Source organism: Pongo abelii, chromosome 4 (assembly GCF_028885655.2).
Source record: "Pongo abelii isolate AG06213 chromosome 4, NHGRI_mPonAbe1-v2.0_pri, whole genome shotgun sequence".
In the NCBI taxonomy this organism is placed as follows: Eukaryota; Metazoa; Chordata; class Mammalia; order Primates; family Hominidae; genus Pongo; species Pongo abelii.
In genome coordinates, this window is record NC_071989.2 from 64,241,683 (window position 1) to 64,254,339 (window position 12,657).

Below are 12,657 nucleotides of genomic sequence, written 5' to 3' on the forward strand. Positions count from 1 at the left end.
TTCTGAGTGAGACTAGAATTTATAGCCAGCCAAACTATGAATCAAGCATAAAAGAAGAATAAGGACATTTTCAGACCAGCAAACCCAGAAAGAGCACAACACAGCTGCCCAAAAATAGTGGATCTAATATTGATGAAAAGTCCCAGAAGACAACTGTGCAACTGGCCAAGAAAGCAGCCTGTTCAGCAGGCTCTGAAAGGGAGGACATCAGGGAAAAGAAGAAACTGGAGTGAGTGAGTGCATGGAAAATATTATTGACAGCTACAGAATAAAACATTGGAGCATTTAGAGGAAATATTAATAGTGTCATAGTTATCTAGTAAATGAAAAATAAGGCAACTTTTAATACTCAGCAAAAGTTATACTAGAAAAGAAGCATAATTATACTATTTGGCTTGATAGTGAATAATAGTTGTGTAGTAATATGATGTAAACATTAACTACTAATTTTAGTTTTTTAAAGTGTGATATAAGCATGTTGAGAAACTGATGAAACTGAATGAGGCAGGAAGAGAACTAAATTCTTATCTACTATGCCTGTAATCCCAGCACTTTGGGAGGCTGAGGCAGGAGGATCACTTGCGGCCAGGAGTTCGAGACCAGCCATGGCCAACGTGGTGAAACCCAACTCTACTAAAAATACAAAAAAATTAACCAGGCATGGTGGTGCATGCCTATAATCCCAGCTACTCAGGAAGCTGAGGCATGAGAATCCTTTGAACCCGGACGGCAAAGGTTGCAGTAGCCGAGATCGCACCACTGCACTCCAGCCTGAGCAACACCAAAAACAAAAAAGTCATGATCAAGTCTAAAATCACAAGAAATAGCAGTTTACCAATATTATTTAAAAAATAGATGTAAATACCAGGAGGACAGCTGGAAGAGCTAAAGGTGGTCGCCTATATAGAATGGGACTTGGAGGTAGGGGTAGCTAGAACAGAAGATTATGAGAATTATTCAAATTTTACAATTAGGTTGATTTAGTCTAGTAAATATTAAAAATAATATATTTTAAGATTAGGAAGAAATGAAGGAGGCAGAGAGAGAGGAGCACAGGAAAGAAGGACAATATCTTGACCCTGTACCTTTCCAAACACATTGGGATTGCTCACAGAGCTGCATTTTTCCATTAGCCTGCTGAACCACTTTCTGGGTTACAAAGAGTTGTTTTAGGCATTTCTGAAAATAAACACACATAAGGAGAATACTTCTTTAAAAACATATATGTACAACTAAAATGTAATGTATAATATAGAATTACAACTGGTAATTCACTAAGGAGTTCAAAGATTCCACATTGTCAAAGCCAACACCACAATAATCGCAATTATTTATTAACTAAACAATATATTATGAACAGTGCTGAGCATTTTACATATATTATTTCTCCTGCTCTATGGAGTTGTTGAACTATGGAGTTTAACAACTCCATAGAGCAGGTATTTTTTGGTTAGAATAAAATCTTTTTTTATTCTTCTAGCCTAAAAATCTGTTTAGCCTATACACCATAGGCCAGTGATATCAGCAAAGCCTCCCACAGCTGAACGGCCATCTTAAGGTCCTTTTTTGTTAACACCTTCACAGAGCTCTTAAGTAACTTTACTAAAATTCCATGTGCACAAAAATCTGGGTCCCATCTCTTTGGGCCAATATATAAAGAGCACTTCTGACACTCTTGCATCCAACTTCAGTCAAAAACACCTGGGAAAATTAGTAATAAGTGGAAAGAAAAATAACTGTTGGAATTTCCTAAACACATAGTGAGAAATGATTAACGCAGAGAAGATTCTGTTTTGCTTCTTCACAACAAAATATTTGCTCTCCCAAATATGACAAACACTGTGTCAGGGTCACAACTGCGCCAAAGGTCATGTTGAGGTCTGGAGGCAGTGGGTGGGCGAGCAGAAAGAACACTTGGGGGGGCCGTAGGCAGGTGAATGATTTTATTCAGCAGCAGCTCTCATCAACAGCTTTCTTACACTAGCTCTCTACACTGTTCACCTTTATCTCGGCTGCTTAGTTGACGACCCACACACACAGCTGCAGGACTGGCTCTCCCTTGCCTTCAGCTTAACACTTTCTTTCTCTGGGCATGGGCAAGCCAAGCTGTGTCCTGGCTCCCCTCATCCATCTGCAAAGACGGACAGCTCTGGCTTTCTCTTTCTCCAGGCGCCAGCTCCTGCACAGTGTCAACAGGGCAATTATACCTTTTACAGTCAATAGTGGCTTAGAGCCAAGTGATGGCCTTCCTGGTGTTATAACTATAGTGGTGAGCTTCTCTATGTTGTGTCTACATGGCTATGATAACAAGTGGAGTTATACGCCTGTGGTCTAGACTCACTGAGTCATGAAGAATGTAAACATCCTACCTCGGCCTATCCTTGACCAAAGCACAGCCATGTTCCTTACACTCTGGGTCCCCACAGTTCAGACAGAAGTCTCTCTGACAGACAACATTTTGGTATTTTGTTTTTCTTCCTTGATGTTATGTCACATAATTGGCATTGCTGTCAAAGAATCGTGGTTTTTAGTTATTCAAGGTAGAACAACTAACTAGAAAGCAGGGTTTCCCAATCTTGGCACTATGGGCATTTGGCAGCCAATAATTCATTGTTGTGGGAGCTGTTCTGTGCATTGTAGGATGTTTAGCAGTAACCCAGGCCTTCACCCACAAGATGCTCTCCCCCTGAGTTGTAACAATGAAATGTCTTTAGATATTGCCAAATGCCCCTTGATGAGTAAAATCACCCTGAGTTGAGAACCATTAGTATAAAATAATATTCCTAAAATGGCCTGCTCATCAGTAGTTCAATGAACACTTCACAGACTCACTTCTTCAGAATCCCACAGTTACTACAAAGCTGATCACAGCAAGGTTTAGCAGGCGCTTCTGTTCCGTGGGTGCAGGGGTGCTCTTTCCTAGATGAGATCTACTTACTACTTTAATTAGCAACTTAATATGGAGCTCCTGGAAGATGAATTCTGAAAGTCTCCACGGCTATGCGGGCCCTCGTTGTGGAAACACCCTCCAGATGATCAGTGAGGACCACATGAAGACACACGTTTACTCTACAGGGGAAAGACCTCGCTTTGTGTCCTCACCACTCTCAACGCTATTTGACTTCTAACTAATCATGACAAAAAATGTTCTCCTTAACACCATAGAACAGCTTCCATTATCCCCTGCCCAGGTTCTTCAGTGATGCTGGGGTGATGTTCCAGCTGGCATAACAATTGCTAAGGAGTATCTTGCCAACACCATCATGAGCCCACAGATGGAGCCACTAACCTTGCTGCCACCAGTTACCAGAAAGGATAAGAGGAAGGAAAAGGAAGTCCTAAGGGGTAGGGCAGCAAAAACTCCAGTCAGCAGTAGAGGGTGGAAAAAACAGGAGTGTTAATAATCTGGCCCAGGTTTGAGGCCACCAGTGCCCCCTAATTATCTCAGTAGAACTCCCCGGCCATTCCCTATCCCCCAAACCCATATCCAACAATAAAGCACACATCAAAATACCTGCCCTAAAACATTCACTTCCAATTGCATATGAGTTCAGAGAACTAAAATTTATATGTACACTATTTTATTATTCTTCTAGCAAAATAGCCAAGCACAGAAAAAGGCATACACTGAATAAGTAATTTTGCCTAAATTGAGAATTTATGACTTTTCTAGTTCAAAGCTTTCAAACTGAAACATGGATTCCTTCAAAGACTCTTCATTGGATTTGATAAATTCAAAAACACGCTATTGATATTTAATGTGCCCAAAAGATTTATGTCAGACTCCTAAGATCTTAAAACTATAATAAATAAGAGATGCCTAAATGTAATAAATGTACTTAACCAAGAAAAGAAACAAACAACAAGAAAGGCTTAAGGGAAATATTTAAAAGACCATCATATACAGCAATAATTCAACTTTTCCTAAGAGACCCCAAAGGACAGATCACATCATCAAATAGTTGGAAATGATGACAGCAAGAGATCCTTAGGCTAAGAGGAAGCATACCGTAATAAGTATAATTTCATTATATTTTTAACCTTTACCTGTTTGTAAAGATAAAATATTCTCATTTTCACTTTTTTAATTAATCCCAACTCAACATTTTCTCATATATTTGGGGGATATCTTCTTTCTTTTACAAAGTGGCTCTATTCATATCCTTCAATTATTCATTTCTTATCAGGAATGCATCATTTTCTTATTGATTGGTAAGAGAACTAAGCAACTCTTTCCTTACATTTGCAACTAAGTTGTCTGAGCTTCTCTAGACGTGGGATCTTCAGTTTTTTTTTCTTTACCTACCTGCCCTTTTGAGGCAACATTTTCTTTCCAGTCTCTGTCCATTGCATGAGGTGCCTTGCAAAAATGGAGAGCAGAGTTACTTGTTTCATAAATGCCTTTGCTGGGGGTCTTCAGTGGTTCTTTGCAGGATCCTACAAGAAAGACATTTATCTTTGAATTTGGTTTTTAAAACAAGATAATCACTTTGATTGTAGGTCTGGCTGTGGCATCTTTCACATTAGGACAGAGTGAAAAAGCCCAGGCTCTCGTCGCTCCAAAGTCCATTGCAGAGAGCAGGACAGAATCTTATCCAGACTGCTGACTTCATAAGGTTGTCATTCAATGAGAAAGCTGTCTCAGTGGCCTCTAGAATGAGGAAGAGGTGCCAAGATTAAAGACCTGACTTCATTTGCAGGAGCAGCAGTGTGAATGCTTTATCTCTGTATGGGAAAAAAAAAAACAGATTTGCATATTTGAAGAATGGATAGAAACAGTTCCATAGTTTTAAATGACAGTGGAAAGAGTATCTGGTTTGCCCGAGCTGTGGTCATCCTGCAAGGAAAACATTATGGGATGCTTGCTTTGCCAGTATTGACATTCACTACATAATCATGAGCAAATCACTTTGCCTGTCTCCCCCTTTCTATTGCAGAAAGATGTTTTAAAGATAGTTTAAGATGGCATCAGTGAAATACTTTCTAAGTTAAAGTAATAGAAGAGTCAGTGTTACTTGCATCAATATTATTCCTATCTACTCTCTTCTCAAGACTAAGAAAGCCCTTTACCAGACTTTCAACTGCCCTGGAAACCTGTCAAGTCATTCTCTAAAACTAAATATCTGCCATATCACTTGTTCATCACAGGAGCCAAGGGACCATTGGAAAATCTTGGCCTTTTGCCATGTGACAATCTCTTCTTCATTTGGACAAACATGGACTTGATAAATTCTCACTAATGTTCCTAGAGCCTAGTACCTCAAGTACTGGGACATTCAAAATTTAAGCAATATATATTACATTTAGGGAGAAGAAGGATAAAAATATGAAATGTTGGTCAAAGTTTTAGATCTTGCTCTTTATCCTGAGAAATTATGCATGCTTGCTTTCTCGTGCTATTTGTAAAAGAGTACAGGGGAGAAAAAGCCAGCTCTCAGAACTTCAAATGAGAAAGAAAAAGTTGCAGTCAGAGGCTAGTACTGACAATCACCCCAGTTATATACAAAGAGGTCAGGTCCATCAGCCTAAGAAAGAAGGGACCTCTCAGGTTCTGTCCACTGAGCATGACTGAAAATGAACCTCTCTGTAAATGTCCCTTTGGAATGGGAGGATCTTCAGTATCTGCTCTTCTAAAACAAAAAGAAAGAAACCCCACTAGCAAAGCACTGAGGAACCAATAGATCTGATTAATCTCCAGTATTAACTTCAGTAGAAAATAAAATGGCCTTTCTTGTAAAATCCTTTTGGTTAATATCTGATTTCTGAATTTCTCACACAATGTCATACTTTTTTTAAAAATTAATAAATTAATTTAGAGCCTAGAAAGTAAAAGGGAGCCCCTAATTTTAGCCAGAAATTCTTCCAAAAACAATCAGCATCAAAACTGTCCCTCAATTGCAATGAGATACAAAAGATTTCTTTCAGAAAATAGTCATAACAATGACGATTTTCCACAACCCCTTATCTCCTACTGCTTCCCTCCTCGGTTATTAAATACTTTCAGTATTAACGCCTGTCGTTACATGGGAATTTCATTGATTTGAAAAAAATCTGGGCTCCCTTTCAATCTGCAGAACTGCAATGCATCGTGTCTGATGTCATTGAAGAGTTGGCACTTCTATTAACATTTGTCTTAATAAATACGCTGATAGTCAAAAGAATTATGTTGCCTAGGATTCTCAAAAGAAAGAATGGGAATTACATCAGCTGATGATAGGTGGCAAATTTTGCTTCTGAAGGATGGGAATGAAAATGGCTGTGCCCAAATGAGAATTACATATTTCAGAAAGAGAGTTTGTGTTTCGGGCTCTGGCAGGTTGATCATGGATCCTGCCCATGGTGGTTTGGAACCCACTCCCCCATCTCTGCCCTAACATAGGCATCAGACTGTCTCTTACTCACCTTTCCTTCCCTCTTCTTCTTCCCTGCTACTCTTGGAGGTTCTTTCTTCTTTCTTCCTCCTCTTCCTCCTCCTCCTCCTCTGTCTCCTTCTCCTCTCTTCTTTCTCTTTGTCTCTCTCCCCCCATCCATCCCCTCATCCCTCTCTCTTGCTTCCTTCCTCTTACTTTCTCTTCCTCTCATTCTCTCCTGCTTCTGTCTTTTTCTTCTATTTCACATCTGATTATTCCATTACTAACGCATAATTTTTTCTGACTCTGTATACCAGTAACCTTACCAGTCATTAAAATTCTATACTTTGCAAAACAAAACACATACATATGTGTGCGTACATATACATATATACATATACATTCATACATACAATCTTTACAAAAGTAATTATCTAACCAATGCAAGTCTCAAAAACATATTAAAATTAAGCTAAATTTGGCCTGAGGATGTAGGATGAGTCCCTACATCTTAAACTGCAACCTAACTTGGGATGTAAACTAACTAAAAGCCTAACTTAGCTGAGTCTCCGCCAGTCACAGAAGCTGAGCTTCAGTCAATCACATGCGGCCAACTATTCAGACCACGTGCAAATAAGGCGAACTGAGCTGTAGCCAATCAGGCCGGCTCCTATGCACTTCCAATTCCTGTCCATAAATGCTGCCCGCCCCCACATGGAGCGGCTCTCTGGTTTCCCATTGGCCAACGGTTCTTTGCACAATTAACTTTGTAAAATTTAATTTGTCTAAAGTTTTATTTTTGTTTTTCTTTTTAAACACATACAGTACCTTTCCTTTGTTTTTGTGTCATTTCTCTCCACCTTGGAAATTTCTTATTCAAAGGGAGAAAAAGAGAAAAGAGTTGACTCAATGTGACACTCCTTAGTTCTACAAGACAAAGATTCTCTCAGGAATATATCTCTTATCCACGTTGCAGAACGGGGCTGTGGCGTTTGGGGCACCTCACCTAGAGTCAAGGTCTCTTTCTCAGGCGTTGTCTTCAGCACTGATCCAGAAGCTTCTGGGAGGTAGGTGGTTGACTGCTCTTCCCCAAAGGAATCAGAGGACAGAGCCCTAGTTTGACTTTGCTGCCACCTTGTGGTAATGGGGCTGCTCGCAACAGGAACCTCTGCGGACAGCCTCTTCGCAAAGTTGCTCTTAAAGTCAGAATACGTAGCATTAACTGAATCAAGTACCTGTTTAACAACAAAAACAGCTGTAACTCCATTGGCCTCAGTGATGCAAAAGTAAAAATTCCCTATAAGAGAATTACAAATGACTCATCTAGTACAACACCGATAAAATATATATAATGAGATTTTTTTAATTTTTGTAACTTGGATGTTATTTTATGTATTTATATTTTTTTGTATATAGTTATACATAAAATGTTATATTTTATATTTATATATTATATAAACATAAATATGTCATGTTTTATATATTTATATATTATATAAATATAAATATGTTATGTTTTATATATTTATATTTATATATAATATGTTATGTTTTATATATTTTTATATTGATATTTATATACAAAAGTTATATTTTGTGTTTATATTTATAAAACATGTTATTTATATGTATTTATATATAAAAATGTTACATATTTTTATATATTTATGTGTAAATTGTTACATTTTTATATGTATTTATGTATAAAATGTTATTTTTTTATGTTTATATGTGAAATATATTATTTTATATGTAAAATAGATATATATTTTTTCTATCTGAAAAACACCAAAATGCCACTACTTACTTAGAGCCTCTTCTCAAGGGTCTGTAGATATACCAATGTAGTTTAGGGAGTAAATACATTTATAAATATTACCATTATATATCAGTGTAAAATATGACATATGATATAACACTATGTACTGAACATGCAAGATGTTTGTATGAAATGATAAAATTTCAAATCTGGATATAAACAGCAATTTTCTAGTCCAAACCCTTCATTTCACAGATGGGGAAGCTGAGGCCTAGAGAAAGTAAGTGATTTGCTCAACATCTGTCCATCCTCTCTAAGAAACACCAGGAGTCTGATATTTATAGAGCCTGTAGTAGTGAACCATCCCATGTAGCCATGTGAAATTAAAATGCAAGTGACAAACTAGAATTATCTTTTAATAAAATGACAGACAAGTTAGATTAAAATCCTAGTCATAAAGAGCTCTTATAGAAATTGACAAGTTTACCAACTCAACAGAAAAACTGGGCAACAGGACATTAAAAAGGCAACTCATAAAAGAGATGTATAAATGCCCAAAAGATATTTAACCTCACTAGCAATCAAAGAAATGCACATTTAAAACAGCAATGAGATGTTAACAATAATTTTTTGTGACAATCCCTGGTGTCGAAGGTGCCAAAAACAAACACTGGCATACACTGCTGTGGAGGTTAAATTAGTATCTGGAAAGGACTTTTGGACACTGTGCGTCAAAAGCCTTCAAATATGTGCATAACTTCTACTGACCCAGCAATACCACCTCTAAGAATTTAAAAAAGAAATCAGCCGGCCGTGGCAGCTCATGCTTGAAATTGTAGCTCTTTGTGAGGCTGAGGCAGGCAGATTGCTTGAGCCCAGGTGTTCGGGACCAGCCTGGACAACAAGGCAAAACCCTGTCTCTACAAAAAATAGAAGAATAAGTCGAGCGTGGTGGTGTGTACTTGTAGTCCTAGCTACTTGATGGGGCTGGGGCAGGAGGATTGCTTGCTGCAGTGAGCCGCGTTGGCGCTGCTGCACTCCAGCCGGGGCAACAAAGTGAGACCCTGTCTCAAAATAAAAACAAAAAAAGAAAAAAGAAATCTTAAGATATGAGCCAAGATGGAGAAAACATCCAGCATTTATTGAGTGGTTACTATGTATGAACCCATATGTACAGGGTTTTACACATGTTTGTATTTAATCCTAAGAAACATCTGTGAAGCAGATCTTATTTACGTCCGTTTTATCAGTGAAGAAACTGAGGCTTAGAGGTCAAGTGAATTGCCCAAGACTACACAGTAAGTGGAGATGCCACACCTGAGGCTCACCTGTCTGACCCCAGAGTCCAGGCTCTCAACTGAGAACATGAGGGTGTGTACTGCATTTTACATGTTTGTAAGTACAAAAAGATGTGAGACAGAGACTAAATGTTTACCAGTGGAGAACTGACTAGGCAAACTAACAGGACATCTCTAAGAGGGACTGCTCTGCTGCCATCAGAAACGACATACATTAGGGAAATGTAAACTAAACCACACCAAAGTACCACTTCACACCCACGAGGATGGCTAGAATTTTTTTAATGGAAACTAATAAGCATTGGTAAGGATGCGAAGAAACTGGAAGCTTTGTATATTGCAAGTGTACAGAATGTGAAAGGATGCAGTCACTGTGGAAGATTAGTTTGGTGATCCCTCAAAAAGATAAACCTAGAATTACCACATGACCAAGCAAGTCCACTAGTAGGTACATGTACTGAAACTCAAATTCATGTGCACATATGTTCATAGTAGCACTAATCACAATAAGAAGGTGCAGACAGCCCAAACGCTCATCAACAGATGAATGCATAAACAAATCATGGGAAGTATCTACATATGCAAGTGATCTACAAATCACTCCCAAGAGGAATGAGTTGCTGATACATGTCATAATGTGCATAAGCCTTGAAAGCATTATGCTAAGTGAAAGAAGCCAGACAGGAAAGGTCACGTATTGTCTGATTCCATCTATATGAAATAGTCAGCATAGGAAAATCCATAGGCAGAGAACACAGATTGGTCATTGTCAGGGATTAGGGGAGGAGGAAATGGGGAGCAACTGCTTAATGGGTATGGAGTTTTCTTTTGAGGTGATGAAAGCATTTTGGAACAAGAGAGAAGTGGTGGTTCCAGAACATTGGAAATACACTTAAGACCACTGAATTGGTGACTTAAAAGGTTATTTTTGGCCAGGTGCAGTGGCTCACACCTGTAATCCCAACACTTTGGGAGACTGAGGTGGTGAATCACCTGAGGTCAGGAGTTCGAGACCAGCCTGACCAATATGATGAAACCCCATCTCTACTAAAAATACAAAAATTAGCCAGGTGTGGTGGCATGTGCCTGTAATCCCAGCTACTTGGGAGGCTGAGACAAGAGAATTGCTTGAACCCAGGAGGCAGAGGTTGCAGTGAGCCGAGATCGCATCATTGCACTCCAGCCTGGGCAACAAGAGTGAAACTCCGTCTCAAAAAAAAAAAAATTAAATTAAATAAAAAGGTTATTTTTAATATGTGCATTTCACTTCAATAAAAGAAATCTTTTTAAAAATGGTAACATAGGATAATAGTGAATAAAACATGCAAATGCTTACAATATATTGCTAGCTGTAAAACAGGGACTATAAAATAATATTCCAATACAGTCCCACTTCCTAGATCTAAATGAAAGATAGGAAGGGAATATGCTAGAATGTTGAAGCAGTAAGCATTGGTTCAGTTTGAGTTTTTTACTAAGCATGTGCGAGGGTGCTGGCCCACCCTGCCTGCAGCCTCCAGGGGGCGAGGCCAGCTGTCTCTCCACTGCTGCTCTGTGCTCTCCCCACCAACTGACGGAAGAGAACATCTTTCGCAGGAGACAGGAGTCAAGAGGCTGAGGCCACAGCTGTTGCAAAGTGTTGTTGGGGGTCAGTTTTTCTGTCTTGTAGTTCTTGGTTTTTGAGTAGGAATGGGAAAGATGAAAAGAAGCTGTACATGTCAATCAGGCACCTCAATCTCAGAAACCTTGACTGGGGGCAGCAGGTAAGGTGATGAGTAATGCCAGCCTGGATGAGAAGCATGGCCCACTCCGGCCTTCTTTTTTGTTTTGCTTTGTTATTTTGAGGCAGTCTCACTCTGTCACCTAGGCTGGAGTGCAGCGGCACAATTATGGCTCACCGCAGTCTCGACCTCCCAGAGCTCAAGCGATCCTCCTGCCTCAAGCTCACCAGTAGCTGGGACTACAGGTGTGCACCACCACACCTGGCTAATTTTTGTATTTTTTGGAGAGATGGGGTTTCACCATGTCACACAGGCTGGTCTTTAACTCCTGGGCTCAAGCAATCCTCCCACCTAAGCCCTCCAGAGTGCTAGGATTACAAGCACAAGCCCCCTCACAGGGCCACTCGGACTTTCATTTCCCCACTTTTTTTATTTCTCTCCACTAAGAAAAAAACCACAGTACCAGCTCAGAGGCTATGGGGTCTCAGCCCCAGAAACTGAGGGAATCTCTCAAACTTTAATGCTTGTGTTTTAGCCACAGCAAGAACACATTGAGACACATTGTCTCATTTCATAAAAGATGTTAGAAATTTAGACTTTTCATATGAATTTTCCCACTTTTTAAAGTGTTCAACTGATTCTAATTTTTCAAAAAGACTGGAGGACTGAGCAGAGCATGTCTGTGGGCCACATTCAGTGGGCTACGTTTGCAACGGCTCCACTATGTCCAGGTAGCCCTTACCCTCAAGCCCTTACCAAGAAAGGGAGGAGACGTCGCATTGGAAGATAAACTTAGTTTGCAGAAAACATGGCAAAGGACAGAGACGCTTGCTCAAAAGTTTCCTTGGAGCCAAATTCCAAGGAAATTCTAAACTTTAAATATACATTTTTAAAATTCTGAGTTTAAAAGAGGAAATTAAAGAATAAAAATTTGATGCTATGTCAGCTATGTCCGCGAAAACGACTGAGAAGTTGCACATTGACAATATCCTACTGCCTTAGCAGGTCTGAGTTTCTGTGATTCGTCTACCATCACTCCATCCACCCCGAATGTTTCCCACTTGGGATGTTCATCCCCAGTTTTCTGCCAGGGTAACTCCCAGCCACCTTCACTTCTGGGCTCAGCCATCAACTCCTTCAGGAAGGTGTCTCTGACATTCCCTTCCTCCCGATTCCAAACTAGGTTAGGCAGTCAATGGTAGCTAAATAATGGTCCCCAGAGATATCCGGATCCTAACTCCTGGAACCTACAAATGTTACTTCATATGGCAAAGGGGCTATGCAGATGTAAGTTCAGGATGAAGTTAAGTTGAGGTAAGGAGACTATCGTGAATTGTCAGGATGAGCTCTAAATGCAATCACATGTATCCCTGTAAGAGAAAGGCAGAGGGAGATGTGACTGCACACAGAAAAGGAGAAGCAATGTGACCAAAGAGGCAGTGACCAGAGTGATAGGGCCACAGGCCAAGAAATGCTGGCAGCCACCAGAAACCAGAAGAGGCAAGGAATGGATTCTCCACTAGAGCCTC

General features: G+C 39.6%; 1 protein-coding gene across 7 annotated transcripts in view; it reads right to left on the reverse strand.

Moving 5' to 3' along the window:
* The window catches only part of CDC20B (cell division cycle 20B), a 94,158-nt gene that overhangs the window by 56,633 nt on the left and 24,868 nt on the right, over positions 1–12,657 (reverse strand). For all 7 annotated transcript variants that reach the window (XR_010139956.1, XR_010139955.1, XM_063724103.1 and 4 more), the window contains 3 exons: positions 7,357–7,585; positions 4,307–4,437; positions 1,086–1,179 (listed from right to left, as the gene is read on the reverse strand). Coding sequence is in view for 5 of the 7 variants with exons in the window: in XM_063724103.1 (XP_063580173.1) it covers positions 1,086–1,179; positions 4,307–4,437; positions 7,357–7,585 (454 nt within the window). In the remaining 2 variants the exon portion in view is untranslated. The remainder of the gene's footprint in view (positions 1–1,085; positions 1,180–4,306; positions 4,438–7,356; positions 7,586–12,657) is intronic.